General features: G+C 32.9%; 2 protein-coding genes across 4 annotated transcripts; one reads left to right on the plus strand and one right to left on the minus strand.

Moving 5' to 3' along the window:
* Nucleotides 1–110: 110 nt before the first annotated feature.
* On the minus strand, nucleotides 111–10,118 carry LOC115445618 (organic cation transporter protein). Of its 3 annotated transcripts, none has more exons than XM_030171954.2 (5): nucleotides 3,722–3,867; nucleotides 3,033–3,417; nucleotides 1,907–2,314; nucleotides 1,495–1,738; nucleotides 111–833 (listed from the first exon to the last, which is right to left on the minus strand). In XM_030171954.2, the coding sequence occupies exons 1-5, from the start codon at nucleotides 3,801–3,803 to the stop codon at nucleotides 405–407; spliced, it is 1,548 nt and encodes a 515-aa protein (XP_030027814.2). In that variant the 5' UTR covers nucleotides 3,804–3,867; the 3' UTR covers nucleotides 111–404. The 3 variants fall into 3 exon arrangements, with proteins under 3 accessions (XP_030027814.2, XP_030027816.2, XP_030027815.2); XM_030171956.2 differs by lacking the exon at nucleotides 3,722–3,867 and adding an exon at nucleotides 9,994–10,118 and having other exon boundaries at nucleotides 405–833; XM_030171955.2 differs by having other exon boundaries at nucleotides 405–833; nucleotides 3,639–3,757.
* Nucleotides 10,119–16,611: 6,493 nt separating this feature from the next.
* On the plus strand, nucleotides 16,612–18,858 carry LOC115445644 (ribosome production factor 2 homolog). The gene is made up of 5 exons (XM_030171997.2): nucleotides 16,612–16,769; nucleotides 16,834–17,049; nucleotides 17,262–17,535; nucleotides 17,921–18,062; nucleotides 18,544–18,858. Exons 1-5 carry the CDS (start codon nucleotides 16,747–16,749, stop codon nucleotides 18,834–18,836), a joined length of 948 nt encoding a protein of 315 aa, XP_030027857.1. The 5' UTR covers nucleotides 16,612–16,746; the 3' UTR covers nucleotides 18,837–18,858.
* The last annotated feature ends 3,412 nt before the right edge of the window (nucleotides 18,859–22,270 follow it).

Genomic DNA, 22,270 nt, shown 5'->3' on the forward strand with positions numbered 1-22,270 from the left:
ACGTTTGGGTTCTAGATGTATAAGTTCTATTACATTATAATATACTTACCGTTCCCGTGGCGACATTTAATTATGGTTAAAAAATGGGTTTATCATTTAAACAAAAAAAATATGATTATCAAAATTTAATAAACAATTCTTAATTATCACAGCCTATATAAATAGAACTTCATTATTATCGCCTAAATGCAGACGAGGAAGAATACATCGATATGACGATACGTAAGATACTACATTATCATGCTTAACATTATCAGATTCATAACATATCACTGGTTATAACAAAAATACGCTTCTTGTACGTAACATTTTTGTCATAAATCAAACAAAATTCATCTAGCGTAATGTTATAAATACTTTATGTAACAAAGTTAGCCCTCAGATGGCTCTTAGGAGATCCTAGTTTACGCTTCACCTTCTTCTAGGGTGTCTGGCAGTTTCTTTCCACGGGTATCAGGCAATATAATACAAAGAGCAGCTCCTATTAACGGTACTATTCCGAATGCCAAAGGTGGCAGCCAGGCGTATGTATGAGCGAGGGTCGCAACAAACGGAGCTACCATAGAACCTATTCTAGCGACTGTTGAAGATAATCCCACTCCAGAATTTCTGACCACAGTGGGGAATAATTCTCCAGCGTATAAGTAGACTGTAGCGAATGCTATGCTCATGCCCCATAGTCCAATACATCCCAGCGTCAAATGGCTTGCTCCCGACTGCGGTATGATTATGATGAGAAGGCAACTCAGTCCTGTTATGCAGTTGGCACTGATAAGAGTTATTTTACGTCCCAAAACTCTGTTAGCGTATATAGATATTAATGTACCAGGAACCTGAAACAAAGATAAATCATATGTTCACAAAAATATCTATAATATATTTTTTTAAATTATCTATAAATTTTAGTTTGTTAACCAAACAAAACTACCTACAACCAGAAACACGGGATTGATAAGACGGGTCAAATAATTAGTGTGTAAATTATGAGATATCGTATCATCCAAAAAGTATAATTATGGTGAATTCGCCACATCCCAATGTGATAAAATATAATATCGATTATTTACAAACAAATTTCTGATATGTAAATCTCGTAACACCGCAATTAATGAGCTATAAAAATTATAATAATTAAAAGTAGTTATTTGCGAGTATTGAAATCCGGGTTGTTCACAAGATTGTTATAAAAATATTTTTTTATTCATTTATTTTTAAACTTCAAATAAGACTAGGATCTAATAATATGTAGAACGTCTATGTAGGTAAATTTTTTATCACCTCACTTTGGGTAATATAGCAAATAATTATTCTAAAAATAATCCATAAGAAAGCAAAATTAATATATTTTATTAACACATGCGTGAATTCAAATAGCTTTTGTTGTAGGTATTTGATATTATGTACGTCTAGCAGATTGGACTGGAACCTCAATAGACTCCCATAAATACGTTAAGTAATTAATTCAAGTAAGTAATAAATAATTCCTCTGTTTACCTGGATAGCGGCCGATATAGCGACATTAGTAAAGATGTTTCCGGAGACATGACCAATGTACTGAGAGACTCCGAAGAAACATAGCCCACACACGAACCAGTTGAAACAGATGGCAATAGTTCTAGCACGAAGCTTAGGAGTGCGGAATAGAGCTAAGAACGAAGCGTGGTCATCAGATTTGCTAGTAACTTCCACTACCATCTTCTGCGTCATAGATGCGATGTTTTCTATTGACCGACCATTTCTGTAAATCAAAGAAAATGTTTAACAATCGTATATACGACGTTATGTGTAATTTTAAAATTTGCTATGAGTTTTATATGAGTTAAAAATAAAGTTATGTACTAATTTAGCTGTTAAATAAATTGGTCGATTTTGTTCTAAGATTACGAATATAAATTGAATAGCCAACCTCTTGGCAGCAGTTTCCAAAATTTTCACAGCTTCATCCGCTTTGCCAGCAGTTAGGAGCCATCTTGGTGATTCGGGTAGTAAGAAATAGTAGCTTAGGAATATAACTGATGGCAACGATATGGCTAGTTGAAACGTGTTCCAATCACGAAGATAATATCCAAAGAGAGGCAGAGTAAGATGTCCCAGGTTAAATGGTATTTGATAGATAATTCCCACAGTTTCTCTGTATTTTGCTCCGATTAGCTCCATGGTGAGGACAAAACTCGTGACCATGGTTCCTCCAGTGGCAACAGCAAGGAAAAATCGAAGGGTTGTGAACATATACCAATTGACAGAATAAGCAGTTGTCACGCCAGATATTAACTGAAGAAACACCGCAGCGAGAAATGGCATTCGTCTTCCGAATCTGTGGAAGATAAAAAAAAATATATGAAAAATGTGAAATATTTTTTATTTATAACATTAGCTACATATGAATTTGTACACTATGTTTATTGGCACAGAAGTAAGAATTAACACGGAAATAAGAAATTCGAGGAAGCGAATATTAATACAGATGAATAAATAATTATCATTTGATTGCCCACATACAAAAAAAATTAGGTTAGAATGGTTTCAGATAGATTCAGATTCAGATTTTATTATATAGGCAAGTAATCAATGCGCTGGAAATTTTCCCACATAACATTGATCAAGTTGTTAGACGCAACCATAAGGAAATACAACTTAAGTTCTACACTTCATTATACCTAATTTGTTATGAAGCATTATGAATAGACCATATATTATATTATTATTTATATATTATTCAGTGTGCAAACGTGTCTAATAGAGACGTATAAAGGCATAAAGTCGTTAAATTGTAAAATTAAGTATTAACGTATGCAGCACTGTGTAGCTTATTTTCTTTGTCATCGCATTGATTGACATGTAAAAGTGTTGTGCCGACACTTTACAACTGGGACATTGCCTCATTAGATTACATTCGCTAAAGTAAGCTCATCCGGAGTTCAAACGTGATTTAGTCTCATAATAACGCGCCGGATATGCCAATTTATCCGAGAGTCCCCTCAAGTTTAATGTAATCATTCAGTGTTAAATTATATATGAAAAGATGCACCAACCTGTCAGAGAGATGACCGAACATCATGTTCCCAACAAGAATGCCGAGCATGAATATGGTTTGAGTCAAGTTCTTCAGCCAATGTCGGTCGCAAACAAGGTCCCATTGTGAGACGATGGTTTCCTTGAATACGCTATGGTCGTACTCATAATCAGTGCAATTTGCGTGGCAGACATTGTCAAATTCTTCAGCGGGGTGGGAACACGTAAAATTCATCGGTGGCGCAAGAAATATGATGCTCATTTGATGCCATGCGACGGGAAACTTGACGAGGAACACGACAAAACATATCCAAATCTGCCATTTTCCAATAGCTCCGATAATCTTCGTTATAGGATCCTCGTCAACTTTGTGATTCTCAACATCCTTCGTATCGTTCTCCAACACTGAAAATAAACAAACGTCACGAGTTATCAACATGGAAACAAATTCAAACGTGATCACCAAAACTAATTAATCCAATCGCTATAATAATATGTTTAAAACTAGTCAATGAAACACAACGATCGTGTTTTAAAGGCCATAAAATATTTGTAGGATTTAAATGTTTGAGTATTACGAAATATTCAAATAAATTTTGAAGGTAATTCTTTACACTAGCACCCACTTTTGTGTCTGTCAGTCGTTACTGTAGGAATATTGAATGATGTATAAAAGAGAATTGGATAATTGCTGTGTGTTGGTACTTGCCTACATACATCACGAGCTCTAGAATTGATTCAGAGTGATCGCTTGATAACCCATATTCACATACGAGATCCAAAAAGTTCATAAAAGTAATAAAACGCTGTAATCTTTACGATTATTGGGCAGCGCGTGTCATTATAGAGATATGTAAAGTTATTGATATGCCGGGAAAAATTTATAAACATAATTAAATGAACATAACGTAACATTTTACTTATATACATTAATGCGGATATTATGATCTTTTAATACAAGTGTGTCAATATTTTCGTTAGCATTATGCTTACTATTTAAACGTGTCAATACGATCATCTCAAAAGGTCGTATTATGAAGTGAAATATATTGATTGATAATGTGATTATTGTATTTAATACACGCAGTAAGATAATACTATCGTATGTCTAGACACGCGTGTACTTAGACCCGCGCGTGATATTCACACCGTATGTAGCGGTGTGACAGCTGTGGTTTTGTAATCCGTATCTCTTGACTCGTTACTCAGTATAATAATTGATGGTATAAAACTTGACTATTACTTAAATAACTAAATACAAACTCAATTACATAAAAACAGGCGCATAACATAGTTAAGTAGATGTAGTTATAGTTAATATGATTTAATTACGGCAAATCCGGAAAAGCGAGGTTATATTTATTTTTCATGATTCAATTGCAATAACTAAAATAAAACATGCACATTGACTGGTAAATAATAGGAAAAAAATCCGCTCCGAAAGATTTAGCTCATTTGAAACATGCGCTGAATTCTAAAGTATTATCTCAGTAAACCCTGCTCTTTGTTAGCAGTAAAATTTAAGTTAAACATTCGTGACCTGAGTGCCCCCGGCACGCTGTTATCAAATGCAATAGTCTGCGCGTCGTCGCGGCCGCGGCCATGTTCGCACCATTATCTCAGAGCCAAGCCTCCACGATAGTGACGGTTAATTGGTGTATCTGACTCACAGTTAATTCCAATAACATTGTTCGCGACTATGTCCCCGAGGACGTTTAAATTATAATAACATAGTAATTGTAAATTCTGTGTATTGGTAAGAAATTCTCTCACTAAGTATTAGCATGTGGCTGCCATCGAAATGCTTTTATCATAATCGTAGTAATTAAATTAATTAAACTGAAAATTAAATTGTTTCAACATTGACGCCATTATATCATAAACTCGTTAAACCAGATGCAATCTTGCACGCATTTGATGACACCGAGCCATGCAGTTCATCGGGTATCTGGAAGGCATATTTTATTTTCTACCAGTCAGTAAAAAAAGCTGCGAACTATATTATCACTTTTTCCTATAATAACATAAGACAAAAATTCTGACACACATCTTCAGATATAAAGGATAGCGATTATTCTCCTAGTAAAATTGCCACAGCAATCTAATAAACCAGAATCGACAGCGGCACGCATTTGCAGGAAAGTATAGAACTTGATAAATCTCTTTAAATTTATCAGATAATAGAAATAAGAGATTTTATAAGTGAATTATTGCCCTGGTAATATTTCGAATTTTAGACGAAATGGTCACTATACGTTAACCAAAAGCAATATGGTATGCAAATTGTAAGCTTATATAGATGAATTCAGTGATATTGTAGGTACCAAATACTAAGGAATGGTTATTTCTTTCACACCTTTTAAATCTATAGTATGCAATTCTTGATAGTTTTTGTTTTGCTGAACATAATGTGGCATTCGTATTGCCAAATGTAAAAACTAAATGTTAAAGTACCTATGTACGGATAAGCGCCATAATATATGCTGTAATGTAATGACAAGACCTTACGAAGGCATAATAAATGTGCAAAGTTTTTATTTGCTCACATTTTGTTTTTTCCGTCCGTGATTATGGGAAAAAGAGTTTTTTTACTTCCATGGTAAGTAATCCATAATTCATCCACGCTAAACTTGTTTTTATACTCTTTTTATTTCTGACAAAAAAATAACTTATGTTTGTAGATATTTTTTGTATCGCAGCACACTTTAAAGGCTATAATATCGCTGTCATAAAATTGCAGGTATATTGCAAATCGGAGGTAATTTGCGGTGTACAATGTCCGCATAAAGTATACCAATAGGCAATTAAAAATGATTAAAATTACGCACAAAACAAGTCACTTTCTATCTGACCATTAATTATGCATTGCGGCACGGTTTTTCTATTAACTAATAACACTAATATAAATAGGTAATTTAATCTTCCGTGGCAGAAGTGCAAGTAAATATATATTTTCATAAACTCACAATTACTTGTATCCTAACTTATTTATCCTATTTATCAATTCTATCTTATTTAGTTATTACTTACTATTTTGATTTGGTAAATGTTTTTATTGATATTGGATTGAGGATTACAAAGTAGATAATAAAGGGACGTTGATAATGATGCATATGCACGATGCTGTTTTCCTATGTAAATAGTATGATGAAAAATGATGCATGTGATATGTAATGTAATAGATAACAAAAAGCATGCGTGTAAGTATGTATTTAAAATAACCTTCAAATATAATCTCTCTCTTCATAATATTTAACGCGTAGCATGTGTGCATCGAGGTAGATACTTAATAATGACTTTAAAAGGAAAACACTGAGGCAAGCAAAACAATGTAATCTCCCACATAAGTTCCTTTTTATCTTATTTTTGTAATCTCCCACATAAGATCCTTTTTATCTTATTTTTTAAGATACTTGTAACATAAGCTCTCGCTTCTACCACGTGGGGATGGACAGAGATGCAAATAGTGATTGTTATTTGTATGACGGGTAAATAAGTACTTAAAGGCGTAAATTTTATTCACATTGGGGCCCTTTTGAACTGATCATTAAGGCGTTATGTAGTTCAAGCACACACAACTTTCATCGTTCGTTTCGTTATACCGTCCCATTAATGCAAAATTAGATAGTGTTTCCCTGTTAAATAGTTTCCAAGAACCGACTAGAAGTACATTGATATAAATGACATAATTTGTAGATACTATACCTAATGCGTCATTTAATTTCTTTACTCATATGAGACTTTGCTAAATCTATTGATATTAATACTCGAGAAATAATTAAAAATTAAGTATAAATATCATTTTATTACCTGGCAGGAATATTTATGTTAAGATGTTTATTTTTATTAAATTAGTCACGTCCTCAGGTGGAACGCATACTGCAATAACACAAATCGCGTTACTAATTTCAATGTAAAATAAAATAATAAGTATTAATGTGTCCAGATACACTCAATGAAATTATGAACATATCGCGATAACTTACTTTCAATTTATTTATTTCGCTTACTTGTTGCTTTGATTTTAGAAGATTCAGTTTAGTCATTATGTGACTTCTTTCATGTACTTAGACGAATATATCAATATCATTTACAATAAAAAATAAAGAAATAAATACAGCTCCGGAAATAAAGGTATTATGTGTTTATCCTATCCAAAATCTTATTAAATTTAAATAGATACAATCTTCTTTCTAACAAATATCAATTTAAAGATTATTCCATTAATACATTTAAAAAGTTATATAAATTGATTATGTGATCATATCATAATATGTTAACTAATTAAGTAGTTGTGGCTATTAAAAGAGATTTGCGGAACTAGAAGAGACATTGATATTATTGTCCCCGTATTCAATTAAAGAAGTAAATATTTAAAGGAAATAAAATAATTTACTTCACCAAAATGTATAATATATTTTACGCAATGTTTTTTAGAAATCCAATAGCGTATTACGATTTACGTAAACAGATGGAATTTTAGATTGACAGATTGAGTTTGGAATACTTAACGAAGGAACAAACGTTCCTACGAATTTAAAAAACATTCACATCCTGATTTGTGATTTCGTAGAAACGCGCAAATTATATTCAATAGACTACGTAATGAATGTGGTACAATGAGTAGAGTGTAGCACTGTGAACAGAATGACTAGACATCATTTTATAACTACTGATCTACGTTTCGTAAATTCCAATACAAGACAGTTTTTTTGTAACGCTTCTTTATAAAGCGAATGATATAATTGTTATTATAAATTTTGTTTGTGAAAGTTGAGTAAATGTAATTTTATCATTATTTAGTCTTACCTTAATATTGGACATTGAACATATTATGCGCATACAAAAAAACAAATATTATTTTTATTCTCGGTTGGGTATTGTTAAATACCTTGGTTCTCACAGTCATGTAATTTAACCTTGCTTATAATTAATAATATAATCCTAAGCTAACTAATAGTAATAAACAATAAAAATAACTGGGTGTTAATCACGCGTTTCATAAAATAATAAGTCTAAACATAGCCGAAGCTGCAAAAATGCTTTCATTATTAAATCTTCAGCAATCATTGTGTTGAGTGCGTGTATTACATAATTATGGAAAACTACGTCGGTTAGGTTGTTCACTCGTCTGACTTGCAATAATACATGCAATTTTGTACAAAAATATTTTTTTCTGGAATTATAACATCGTGAATTCTTAATTATTCTTGGAACTCAATTCAAAAACCGGACGAGTCTTGTTCTAATCGATAAGTTTATATTATAACGTTTTTCTTAGTATCATTTGTGCGAGTTATATGTAAACAAATCTTGGTTTCAGCCTATTTTTAATTGTATCGAGTTGTAACTTTGCAAGTTTTAAATCGATACGAGACTTAAAAAGCACGATGGTTACTTTGATGAAGAAAAAAGGTTTATAAATTATAGCAGAGTCTTAAACTTCTCAAATATATGCTAACTTGGATTTTTTATGGATTCCGTACATTATTAATGAATTATTATTTATTCCTTTGAAGTAGGTGTGATTATTTCCTATTGGTTTATTTGTATAGTTTATAATTAATAATACGGAAAGCCGTGTCCACATTGTGCCTCGAACTCTCATCCTTGTGTAGAGATAACATTACAGTTAAACGAATGATGTAATTTTATAGTAAAATTACATTGTGACAAGCATAATTAGTACCTAATAGATAATGACCTATATGAGATAATCATCACCTTCTTTTAAAATGTTTTTATGTCAGTAATATTAAATGAAGTGTATATTTATTGGCATTGTATTTTTTGTTAGTTGTGTGATGATATAATTAAATTGCAATATTGATAAACACAAATCGTATCAAAATAATATTATATCTACTCGAATATGCGTTTGTTTCTTCCAAAACACTTATTATTACTGTCACACTTATTTAGCTAATATAACGTTTTGATAATCTACACAAATACAATATTAAATTCGCGCTTGTACCCCTGAAGAGTCCTACCTAGAGACAACTAGTGGAATATTTTATTTGTTTCCTTCTCGTAATACGATACAAGCCTCTGTGGTCATAAATTCAAACCTGTGGCGAAATGTATCTTTTAAAATAAATGTAGAGCATTTCTATCGGTATGCATTTATACCATAATTCGAATATAAGTAGGTAAGTAGTTTGGAATATTAAAAATACGTTTTAGTCACTTCACCTGCTGTAGAAAGTCAACAATGTATTGTTTAAACACTTGGCAGTGGAAAATAATTTCGTTAAGATTGCTTCCAGAGATAGGTCACATTTTGCCGTGCTCTATCATTAACGCACGAAAAACAACATGCAATTGTTGCTTTCTACAAATGCACGTGCTCACAATATTTACTTAGAACTGTGATATCTAACTCTGTCATTAAAACTTCATCATTTTCTTGGCCTACTGTCGACAATACATATGCTGAGCTGTATTAGCAAAAACCAACAAAGCAAAAACTAAACGAGTGATTATAATAATCTGTATGAATTAATATCAACTAACAAGGAAGTGTGTTTCACGATGAATTAAGTTCTGGTTACTCTAAAAGGTTACGTTACACGAAAGAAGTTGACATTCACCGACTACGGAAGCCGTTTTGCATTGAAACAAATGGGAACATTTCCTGAGAGATGCATGTCAACATGTCCTTGACACTTAGTATCAGCTGCTACTCTAAGATGTTTAGCGATACTATTACAGTATTATGTTCCTACGGTCAAACGTAAATCCTGCAGGAGCAAATTTCCACGCTTCATACATTAAATATGCAATGTTTACTAAAAATAAAAAATAAACAAACATAATTTATGAAACCATTTTAGTTTCGCACAGTTTTTGCACAGTCAAGGACTGAATTACTAATGTGAAACTCATTAAAAAAATATCTAACATTAAGCTTACGAAAGTAACGTTATTTTGTTATTGTTAATAAAATTTATGATTGTCACAATTTTACAAATTACTTACTTTTGCCTGATCTTCTATTTCTGATACAGAACTTGAAGTGATATCACACAAACGGCGAGAAATACGCTCAGAGAGTAATTCAACGTGTGCCACAGCGTTCCGCGCCGCGCTCCAACACGCATTGAACCAACAGACCTCCGCTGACAGTATATAGAGGTTCGGAATGGACACTCCTCTGTGACGAAACAACCACACAGAAACGTAGGAAAACCGTCACTCAGCTTACATACAACGCGATCATCTATGTTTATGCGATGATCTACGTAATTCGCATTTGTAAATATTATTATCTAAGTGCGTAAACACTGCTCTAAACTTCAATAAATCAAAATAAAATTTGTATTTATAGTTTTAATAGCAAGTATCATCAAACATATCACGTGTTGTTAAGTGATACCATAAACAACCACAATATTAAAAGAGTTATGAACCCACTATCAAGAAATATCCCTTCAAGAATAGGAATAGGGTTTAACGAAGACTCTCAACGTATAAAGCGCGACACCAAGCTGTCGTTAATTTTCTGCGATACAGACTTCTGTACTAGCCATACGAATCATGTCGTATACAAACTATACTCAATTAAGTAGAACAGATGTTCATGGGCGGCGGTGAGCTCTTACCATCAGGGGATCCGTATGCTCGTTTGCTCGGGGCTTTACTCAAGTGAAAGAGTTTTTTTCGGGATTAAAAGACGCTATAGATTTTCCTGGTATAAATAAGCCTGCGTCCTACCCATCTGGTATGAAACTATCTGCAAACCAAATTTTATCGAAATGCCTTTGATAGTTCTTGAGTTGCATTCAGACAAACTGATGCGGCAGGGGACTTTGCTTTACAAAATGTAAGGATAAGTTACAATCATAGAGTAGCTCTACTTTAGAACTTATATGTAGATTAAAGTGTAAAAAGCGATTTCAAATATTTTCAAATATTTGTTGATAATTACAGCTATACTTTGAAATATTTTCCTTAAGCACAAATGGAACTGAACGTGTTTTTGTACTTCTAACCGGTTTATTGATGGTGTGAGGTCAGTATTCTTTTTGTTTACATTTTTTTGCACATAACATTATAATTAATAAAGAATATTATTTATATTTACATATAATTATGCCTAGGATCTCTACTATGCGAATGGCGTAAAATGATTAATAATGCTGCTAAAAGTAATGATGATAGCTGTTTTGAAAATTTATTACCTTCGCACATGTAATTTAACGTCAAACGAATAAGCAAATATCAAAGGCTAATATTTAATTAAGCTTGCTTAAATCACATTTAATAAAAGATATTACGACACCTGATTAATATTATTCGTTATAATTGTAAATAATTTACCGCCTATTGGACCAATGGTTTTTGGCAATAAACTATGTGGAATTGGGTTCGATTCTTAGATATACAATTTATAAACTTAATATACCATGACGATAAATTATGAGGGCATTATTTGCACCTAACTTTTGGTGAATATAGTCGTAAAGTTTGTCCTGTATGTACAGTTAGTCAGTTATGAGTAATAATGTAATGTTTTATACTGTCCACTGTTGAGACTCCTCTATTACTAAGAGGGTTTAGGGCTTAGTCCAACACACTGTCCTTTCGAACATCGAGTTAGTGTCAATAAGTTTTTCTAATATTAGCAGTTCTGGTAAACAACATATAAATGTGTGTGTTATTATAAATTTATACTAAATACAGAAACCTACACAATATTCATTGTCAACTAAATAAGTAATGGAAAAAACTAAATCAAGAATACCATGTTTCTTCTCAAGATTTAGTTAAGGAAAACAACAAAATTCTCTGACGTACCTGTTAGCAAAAGATATTTTTTATATTTATATCAGCGGTGAAGCACCTGTAATAAATGGCTTATCATTTATGGAAATGAAATTTACGCAACGATTTAATTATTCTTTTTTTTAAGCATTGTCAGGCAAATGGGCAAGTGACTCACCAATATGGTTGTCTATCAACCATAATAACACACACTTTAAAAATAGTATAAAAGATGGTGGTCATAAAGGAAAGGCATAGTAATTAAAAATGAAGGCGGGCGGTTGGGTGTCAAAATCATTAAAGGTATACATGGAAGTCTCATCCCCAATACACAACTCACAAATAATCTGGATACTTCACGTTGGTTTTGTGTGAAATACTTAATTCGTTTAGAGCCAGCGGTCCTGTGACCTACACCTTATTACTACATGAACTTAACACATCCTCCTCTTCATTTAATTGAAAAATTGTAAATTTCCTTCCATCGGTTCTTAGTTTATTAACTAACCATTACCGGTTACTTTTGCATATGTATGCATACATATTATCATAACTTGATTTTACTTAGAGACCACTTAAAACTCGTGAACAAATTATAATTGTACATAGAATTGTATATTATTTTCTGTGGGTACTTATTTTTTATCTGCCAATTGTCAGCTACTGTTCTATATCGTTGTTTGATTGTATTGCGCGTAAGAAAAAGTAAGCTTGGTTTGACTATTTACTACCACTATCGTATTATTGATTGGTTAAAATATTACAACTTAAATAATAGCTTTTGTTTATGGCCCCGTACGCCTGCACATTGAATAAATATCTAGGTAATTTGTTCAATTTAGGGGTTGAGTTATCTGTGTACTAAATTGATCCTATGTAAATCCACTCAATGGTTGATTCGTTAATTTTTACACAAAATCAGATATCTCTATCTCTATTAATATTTCTAATTTATTGTTCAATACACGGGGTGAGTTACATGTGCACTAAACCGATTCTATGTAAATCAAATCAATGGTTGATTCGTTAACTTCTACACAAAATCAGACATCGCGAATACCATTTCTAATATTAGCGCTTAACAGGAAATAAGATTTAGTAATATGATAATGTCCGCCGTTGCAATTATTAGATTCATTCTTCATCTAATAATTATTACTAAGTAGTTAGTTAGTAGTGGTTTTTATCTCTGCCCCGCCCTATGTTGACTGGAAGAGAATGCCTATGGCATTAAGTCCGCCTTTATATAATTATAATATGTATGAAGTGCAATGAATAAATAAGTACCGTTCATTTATAATATTCATTATGTTGTTAATCAACTTAATTAAATAAAGCACTTGGTTATAGCGACGTGCAAGAGATAAATTGTTGAATTTACTAATTACCCATAAAATAGCACCTTAAGGTTTTCCCTCAATATTTCCACATTCATTGACGAACATAGTTTTATCCTTGTAATAAAGATGCCCATAGATTAAATTAGGTATAATTACAACGTAAGTTACAACTTGCAATGTGTAAACTAGGCACTGTGGTTTCAATGAAATTTCAAAAAATTCAATTGTAATATTTAATTATAATTATTGTCGAATTTTAATGCTCATAAACATTGGTAATCACCGCTCTGAAATTTAAATTTGATGGCAAGTGATCACTTATTATTAAAAGCTAAGTAGTTGTTTGGTAACCAGGCTCCTAGTATTAAACCATAGAATAAGACACACACTCACGCCTTTTATCCCCGAAGGGGTAGACAGAGGCACAACTGTTGCACCCACTTTTTGCGCGTGCGAATTTCGTCCCATAATGTTATCACATTGGGAGCGAGGTTGATATTGAGTAGAAAAATCTAATATCACTTTGCCCAACCTGAGGATCAAACCAGAGGCCTCAGCACTACAGTCGTACCGTAATTCAACCACACGGCCGAAGCAATAATTAATAGAATTAGAATATTATACCTACATAACATTATGTTTCATTTAATGTACCCACGTTCCGCCAAATCTTAAAATTTGTGACTGTGTATCAAAATAAAGTACCTAAGCTTGCAAGGTTATTAAATCCCCACTTACGTTAATTCAAGTTTTCCGTTCTGCAGGCGGGGATTACCGGCGCACTCGACCAGCGAAGCATAAAATTCTACTACACATTGAATACGTATTCATTATACTATAAGTACATTTAAGTCTCAAACCAGTAATTTATTGGCATTAAAATGACAGAGTAATGTAGATCACAGGAATCTATTGCAAAAGCTAAGTTTATCCTTATTAAACACAACTTTTTTTATGACGGAGGCCAATGAACGAGCAAGCCATTCACCTGATCTTATTGATCTGCATGACACATAAATATCTACAACGCCAGAAGAATCATAAACGCACTGTCGGTTTTATATGAAAACTCATCATGCAAAACGCAACGGCAAACAATCATGTTACATTGGTTTTCTGCAAAACCGCGATACTATATTCGTCGCGCCGCCGCGCCGGCCCATTTATGTTAAAGACAATTTTGTACAGAATGACTCTACCACTTCAAAGTAAACGAATCTTTGGCCAATGATAATGAACCTTATTTATTTATAAGCAATACTCCGATATGGTTGAGAAGAGTTAAGAGTAAGTACTACTTTAAATCTGGGGATATTCCCAAGTCAAATTGCACATGCCTAGATTATATTTTGTGATGCAATCTTGTATAGCGCAAGGATCCGCGAATTCAATCCATGTAAAGAGGCATTATAAGCCATACAGAATTTAGTAAGTTTTACTTACGGGAGAGCAGAGCTGGAAGTGTCGATTTTGACGAATCCTTACATCAAGCAGATAAAATAAGTAAGTACTATGTCTGGAAGTTGTGGTTCATCATAAGTAAAATTTTGTGTGCAATATGAATTTACATACAGATTTTGTATATCTTTAATAGTTTTTAAAAAGAAGCGTTTTTTAAACAGCGGCGGAAAGGCACTTCCAACCCTACTCAGGGGCGAGTTGTGCCGCAGCTGAGGTCGGTGGTACCGTTAGTAAATAAAGGGTTTTACATAAATTAATATGAATTAATAATTTAAAAGAAAATAATTTTATAATGATATATTTATTCGTTAAACTTTTTTCTATAAATTATTCAGGACTAGGCTTAGTGTATTTTATAAAATGATCTATAAACTAAGAACTCTATGCTTGTCATCCAACCGGAGCGGTTACCAGCCCCAATACTAAACAAGTCTTTATATTTTAAACGTGGAGATACAAACATTGGGGAAATCGCGTTTTCTAAGGCACTAACCGCGAGCTCAACAGTGACTAAAGTTCCACGCTCTGCGGAAACTATTGCTCCCACTTGCTTTGTTCCTTTTTCAGATAAAATTTCCTTCGGTTTCAGCACAGTCTTATCCAAATTCCAGATGCGTGAAGGCGTAAGATTATGTTTTGTAATCAGGTCGTCAAGTTTGTCGAAGAATTGATTTACGTTATGTCGGTTGAATGAGCTCGCACGTCCTGCACTTGTAGCTTCAGGTGTCTCATAAAAAGTGTAGGGTTTCTCTTCAAAAAGTTTGTGAAGCTATCCTTGTTGGCCTCTTCATTTTTATGCCAAGATTGTGGGATGTTTTGGCCATTAAATTTTACAGCACACCGGTGTGCAAGTTGTCTTACTTCTTCCGGTAGAAAACCGAAGTAAATAGAAGCGCTTTTTAAGATATACCACGACAGTAGTCCTTCTTGCCCTTATTAAACACTAGTCTTGGTTTATATCGAACCGCAGGAGTGAATCCTTTCAGCCCCGCTCTCCCCTACTTGAAATACCTACATACAAAAAGTCACGTTCATAGTGCATTGCGTTTTATGTTTTTTTTTTTTAATTTAACAACATCCACATAAGATACAAATTTTATCTTATGTAGGTATATTTTTACAGTCTTAAAAAAAATAAGACGGAAAAATCATGTATCGTGATATCATGAGTATACGACCAGAGGCAGTATCTTCTTGTGTAGGTATAGCATAATATAAAATAATAATCCAATCACTATTTACAGAACAACGTTTTATTTATGCGTATGCTTGCTCGCTGTCTATTCCACAACTAAGTTTACTCTATTCCGAAATTCAACCGCTTGTTTACCTTAAAGCCCACAGCGCATTCGTTAGGATCAAGCGCCCGGCCTCTTCGTCAACATAGATATAATATTACCTACTCAATAAATCCGGCTAGCTAATATTAGCTTTGACTACTTTTAGGAAACTTTTTAAACCAGATGTACCTACTCAACCTTTAAAATAATCAGGCCACGAAGACGTCTAAGTATGGTGCCCCAGGATAAAACGTAAATTCATTAACCTACATACATTGATAACTTCCTACATATTATGTAGCAAATTTAAATAATAATCCATAATATTATTTAAATAAAATGTATGTGGGCTTCTTCGTCAATTTAAATTATTTTAAACGCCAAGAATTCTAAGATTGTAACTGTTTATTGTCTGTTTAAAATTTAAATATAAAAGAATCACAATAACGGCATAAAGCGCATGCGCATATCTATGGGAAAAAATTGTAGTGTCACAGTGCATCTCGTGTTGCCAAAATGCAACCGAGGCTGCGAAATAATCATATTATATTATTATTTCGCCTCCGTCTCAGTGTCCGTACACGAAGAAATTTATATTCTCCATTTACTTTCGCGTGGGTAAAAGCTTCTTGGTTCGCGTCCCTATTTTCTTTTTACTAATTCATCCAGATGGCAGGCAGGATAGTCTTTCGACCATTCTGCCTAGTTTTACGTCTCATTTTACGTACGTTTCGCGTCCCTAAGTGTCAAATGCCAACTGTCAGTTTTGCCGTCAATTGTCAATTTGATGTTTCCCAGCTTAATTCCCACGTGTTTTTGGTCGTATTTCTTTAGATATATATTCAATTATTGATTGAATTGGCTTATTTTATCATAATATTTTTATAATGGCTGTAATACAAAGGATAAAGTAAGTATAAGTGATTGTATATGTCTTTTCTCTAAAAATCAATATTACAGTTACGATTTTGCAGGAAACCAACTACACGTAAAGGAAAGAAAGCACTTCTAGCGAAGGAACCTAAACCAATTGAAGGCCCAAAACAATGTTTATTTATGCAAGGGCGAAATCCATCAGAACGCACTAGGAAACTATTAAAAGATATATATAATTTGAAGAAACCGGACGCAGCATATCTTAGTCGGAAAAATGATTTCGTTCCCTTTGAAGATGCTTCCCTCATTGAGAAGTGAGTACTAAATATTTTTAAGAAAAAGTCGAGAAAGTATTCAGGATGTGAACAATTATATATTTCAATTCAAAATATTGTGAAAGAGCCCTTTAATTGTGACATGCACCTATTATCAGAAATGTTTAATGCACAAACGTTAAACGTATTTTTGTTATATCCACAAAACTAAGTGCACGAAAATCGGTAACTAATTATAATTTTATCTCTAGGTTGTGCAACAAAAAAGATGCAGCAATATTTGGAGTTGGGTCACACAGTAAGAAAAGACCACACAATATTATATTTGGCCGGACATTCAACTATGGAATATTGGATATGATTGAATTAGGAGCAGATAAATATAAGGCAATGTCAGAATTCCAAAACGTAAAAGTGCTGGCTGGTATAAAGCCATGTCTACTGTTCAATGGACCCGCATGGGACTTGAATCAAGACTTAAAAAGACTAAAGTGTCTTTTTACTGATTATTTCCATAGAGAAAAAGTATGCATCACATGATTTTGTATAGTTACTTTATTATAATTGATAATTAAATGTTTATAATATATTATGTTCAATTCTTATAAATAATATGTATTAGCTACCATTATCAGTTTCATAGTAAAAAGTGATTAGAATATTTTTTGTAAGCTATTTCTTACTATTACCATAATATGTGCAGTCAGAGGTTGGGGTAGTTTGTACAATAAATTATGTATTTTCCAAATAATATTAATTTCTGAAATTAAATGATGTAACTAGCTTACAAAGTTATATATTTATTACAATTACTTGTGATTTTGAATCTCTCTATTATGTACTTATATAATGAGATTTTGTTAATATAAATAATATTATGCTGATCTTAATTAATAGTTAAAATTTTCAGGTAGAAACAATCAGACTACAAGGCTTAGAGCATGTGCTCAGTTTCACTGCAACTGACTCAGGGGAGATCTATTTCAGATCATACAGGATATTATTAAAAAAGAGTGGTCAACGCACTCCCAGAATTGAATTGGAGGAAATTGGTGAGTTTACTCAGACTAACAATATAATTATTACAATAATTAAATTTGAATGAAGTCTCTATTGCAAATATAGACTATACTTGGTTAAAATTGTTACTGATATTTAGTGTCCTTACATATTAGTACAATGTGTAACATTAGGATATTACATATTTTTGTATTCATATTAAGAACTAACTTAAGTTGTTTACTTGATGATAAGCAATTGGGACTGTTAGTTCAAATTGGCTGTTACATGAACAATGTTTACTTTTGGTAAAAAAATTTAAAGTATGGGTTTCTGTTCCTATGGATTCTCACAAAGGTCTGCTGTCACTTAACTACTGCTAAATTAGTCAATCCCTAGATTCGTTATTTTCTCTTATTCCATCCAATGGATGAATACTAAAAGAGACTGCCTCAAAATTTTAATCTACAGATCAGTGTTCCTGTTTTTAGTGTATAATAAAGCTACAAATAATTACAAATGTGTATATTCTAGGACCATCAATAGATTTCAAGCTGAGAAGGACCAAGTTAGCTTCTGACGATCTATACAAGGAGGCTTGTAAGATACCTCGCGAACTGAAACCAATCAAAAAGAAGAATATTTCAAGGGATGCATTTGGTTCTAAAATGGGTCGTATTCATATGGGCAAGCAGGATATTAACCGTCTGCAAACTCGCAAGATGAAGGGATTGAAAAAGACCCCTGAGGAAAGGAAACAGATGTTGATGAACAAGAAGAAGGCGAAAAAAGCAGCGAAAGCAGCTCAAATTAATGATGTTGCATAAATATATTATTTTAATACAATTTCTAGGTTGTTTGTTATTTTTTATTTATGATATAAACTTAAAGTTAAATTCTTTGTTCAATATGCTTTGAGTTGCAGAATTTCAACTTTGTAGTCGGGTAATGTTGGAATTTTGAAGTATTCTTTTGCCATACCAGCAGAGAATCTCGGGAAAAAATTATGCGATGTTGACGTGGTCAACAACTACAGCAATATATTAACCTCTTTGTCCCTTAAGGCGATACCTCAAGGTCCATTTTCATACATTTTGTTTCGGCTTTAATCTGGGTAACTAAACAAGTATTGGCAAGTAAAGAATTTAAATTCACGTCTAGTTAGTGATTAGTTCTCGCAGTTGAAAGAAAAACGTAAAAATAATTAATAATCATGGATATTTCGGCCTTTAAAATTTAATATGACGAAATTTGATGAAAATGGACCTTGAGGTATCGCCTTAAATAATAATGTTGGCATGTTTATGATATATTTTGTTCTAGATTGTAGGCTTGGACACTTGAGGTTAAAAGGCAGATTGGGTGCTGCTACACTCCAGATTAAAAAGGGTATTTGTTGTTAAATTTGCAGAGCACTACACGTCTCTGGGGTGTACACGGCTCTCCTTCTAGAGATACGCCTAATAAACAGCCTTTTCTGATACAAGAGCTGGACTAAATCAGCGGTCCATTGCACCATCTGTACGATGCCAGCGCCATCCACTTAAAAACAAATAAATAATTCTATTACTTCCTGCGGGAGCAAAGTATCCGGATTAAAAGTATTCTATGTATTAATACAGGGTATTCGTGTGCGAAATTTCTTCCAAATCCATATGTTTTCACAAATCTTCGCAATTTTAATATTAGTAAGATTAATTGTCAATATTGTTTAATACAAATGATGTGAATACAGGTATGTTACACTTTAATAGTCAAGAAAATATACTTAAACAATCAAATGTCCACGTGCTATTCAATTATCTTTATTTATTTGCTGTAATTGATACATTCTAACAAAGGCATTTAAAAATAAGGTACGTGAAGGATTTTTCCATCAACGATTATGGTATAGGTACTCCTTTACTATTAACTATAAGTAATACGTTTACCGGATAAAATGAAGAATGCTAATTCGTCTAAAAGGTTTCCTTTTTCCTTAAACTATCACTTTAAAGGTATAGCAGGTACTTATGATTCATAAAATATACCCAATATTTAAAACAGGAAAATTTCTTGTCGCAGAAATAGGTACAAATCGTTTGTGGCCAATTGATCTTGATCAATTATTTCTAGGAAAATCTATTATACAAAAACGTTTTTTTCATGACGTGCAATAATTAATATACTTTATTACTTAGAAAATTGATACGACTCTAACATTATCCCTTAATTTTTATTGTAAACTAGCTTCCACCCGCAGCTTCGCCCGCGTTGATTTCGGGTTTCAAAAATGGAGAAGGTGCTCAATTTGTCGTGATGTTTTTTTAATTTATGGTGGTATGCAGGTGGTCCGATTGTCCGGTCAGGGTCTGATGATGGGATCCTGGTGAAATCGAATGAACTTTTAACCATTAAGGTTGCACACGAAATGACGGAAGCTTAAAAAATGGAGTAACTTCTCCCGTTTTCCCAACATTTTCCATCACTGCTATGCTCCTATTAATTGTAGCGTGATGAAAAGTATACTATAACCAGCTCAGGAGTATGAAAAATAATTGTACCAAGTTAAATTAAAATCCGTCGAGTAGTTTTTGTTTCTATAACGGTTATACAGACAGACAGACAAAAATTTTACTAATTGCATTTTTGGCATCAGTATCGATCCCTAATCACCCCCAGTTATTTTGGAAATATATTTCATGTACAGAATTGACCTCTCTACAGATTTATTATAAGTATAGATATGCAAAAGTAGCTCAAAAATTGTCCATAACGAAAACAGAAATAATATCGTGAAGCCAACCAAATAACTAATGATATATTAAATTTTGTGACTGTTCAATTTAGTCGGGTCCGCGATATCACTTTTGTTGAGTTTCAGAACGCGACATTACATTATTATATTCTGTGCTCCAACGCACACTGCTTTGATGTTAGGAACACACCTACATTGCTTAGACAACAGTGAACTTTATACAATAGCAATAAAGCTCAAATTGACTCTACGTATTAGTTAGAAAACGTTTGTATGGGAAATAGAAAAATGCTGTTTTGAGGATTTTCCCGGCAATTATTCGAATTTTTCTCACTTTTTAAACCTTCCCTAGACCTCCACGAATAATTCAAGACCAAGATAAGATAAATCCGTTCAGCCGTTCTCGAGTTTTAGCGAGACTAACGAACAGCAATTCATTTTTATATATATAGATTTAAACGTGAAGTGTCATATTCTGTCAACGTTAATTTTGTTTTGCTAGTTCTTACGTAATCCGATGATAAAAAAATATTTGTATACAAATACTGCCGGTCATAAAGGAAATTAGAATTTTGAAAGGATTATGAATATATATATGTGGCTCTACCACAGTTTAGTAAAAGTTCTTAAAAATTCAGAATGAGAAATTAAACAAACCAAATTGAAAAACGATCTAGAGGACATCTAGTTAACAAGAGCTCAATACTATAATAAGTAGAGTCGTGATATAAACAAAACTATTGTAGACCCAGTGGGGTAGGTAGTATAGGCAACATTGGAACCAGACAATGGGTTTTGATAATACCAATTAGTTTGTTAGTGACTGTTGGATATAAGTATATTTTTTAATATTTGCTCGGCAATGTAACCCTGTTACACCTGATGGTAAGTGATGGAGTGAGGTCCAATAGAATGTCACCTGACGAGAGATTCCTTCGGTAGTCCACACAATTATGCCGGCTTGCAGGAACCGACAAACTTAGGTACCTATGTAGTCCACTATTTCAGATTTCAACACCTTGTGGTTTGAACACATTTCTCAATAAATCAATTTTAGACCTTTTGAAAATTTTAACTTATTACAATATTTCTTATTAATTTGTCTATTTCATTGTGTTGGTTGTCAATTAAAATGATGTACTTGTCTATAGGAGGAGATGTATGGAGTCAATAATTTTTATTATTAAAAAAATAAAACAATATTCTCATTATAAACAATTCGAAATCACTGAAGTAAATATAATATATTCTAGAAATATTTTTTTTCTATCATCAGCCCTGTATTAGGTATATACTGTCCCACTACTGAGAGGGATTAGGCCTTAGTCGACCACGCTGGCCTAGTGCGGATTGGTAGACTTCACACAAAATTCAATTCCTATAGACAATTTCTCAGCTATTCAGGTTTCCTCACGATTTTTTCCTTCACCGTTAAAGCAAGCGATAATTCACATAGAATACACACTTATTTTTTAGCATAGTCAGAGGTGTGGTTCCTTGGGTTTTGAACCTGCGGATATTCGT

The sequence above is a fragment of the Manduca sexta genome, chromosome 19 (genome assembly GCF_014839805.1).
Source record: "Manduca sexta isolate Smith_Timp_Sample1 chromosome 19, JHU_Msex_v1.0, whole genome shotgun sequence".
Lineage (NCBI taxonomy): Eukaryota > Metazoa > Arthropoda > Insecta > Lepidoptera > Sphingidae > Manduca > Manduca sexta.

What these genes read in the sequence shown, in the direction of transcription:
- LOC115445618 (XM_030171954.2), bottom strand. Translation starts at nt 3,803, where the DNA reads ATGAACTTTTTGGATCTCGTATGTGAATATGGGTTATCAAGCGATCAC. An exon ending in AGAGCTCGTGATGTATGTAG is followed by an intron (nt 3,418 to 3,721) that starts GCAAGTACCAAC and finishes GTTTATTTTCAG; the next exon opens with TGTTGGAGAACGATACGAAG. An exon ending in TTCGGTCATCTCTCTGACAG is followed by an intron (nt 2,315 to 3,032) that starts GTTGGTGCATCT and finishes TATCTTCCACAG; the next exon opens with ATTCGGAAGACGAATGCCAT.
- LOC115445644 (XM_030171997.2), top strand. Translation starts at nt 16,747, where the DNA reads ATGGCTGTAATACAAAGGATAAA. An exon ending in GCTGTAATACAAAGGATAAA is followed by an intron (nt 16,770 to 16,833) that starts GTAAGTATAAGT and finishes ACGATTTTGCAG; the next exon opens with GAAACCAACTACACGTAAAG. An exon ending in ATTATTTCCATAGAGAAAAA is followed by an intron (nt 17,536 to 17,920) that starts GTATGCATCACA and finishes TAAAATTTTCAG; the next exon opens with GTAGAAACAATCAGACTACA.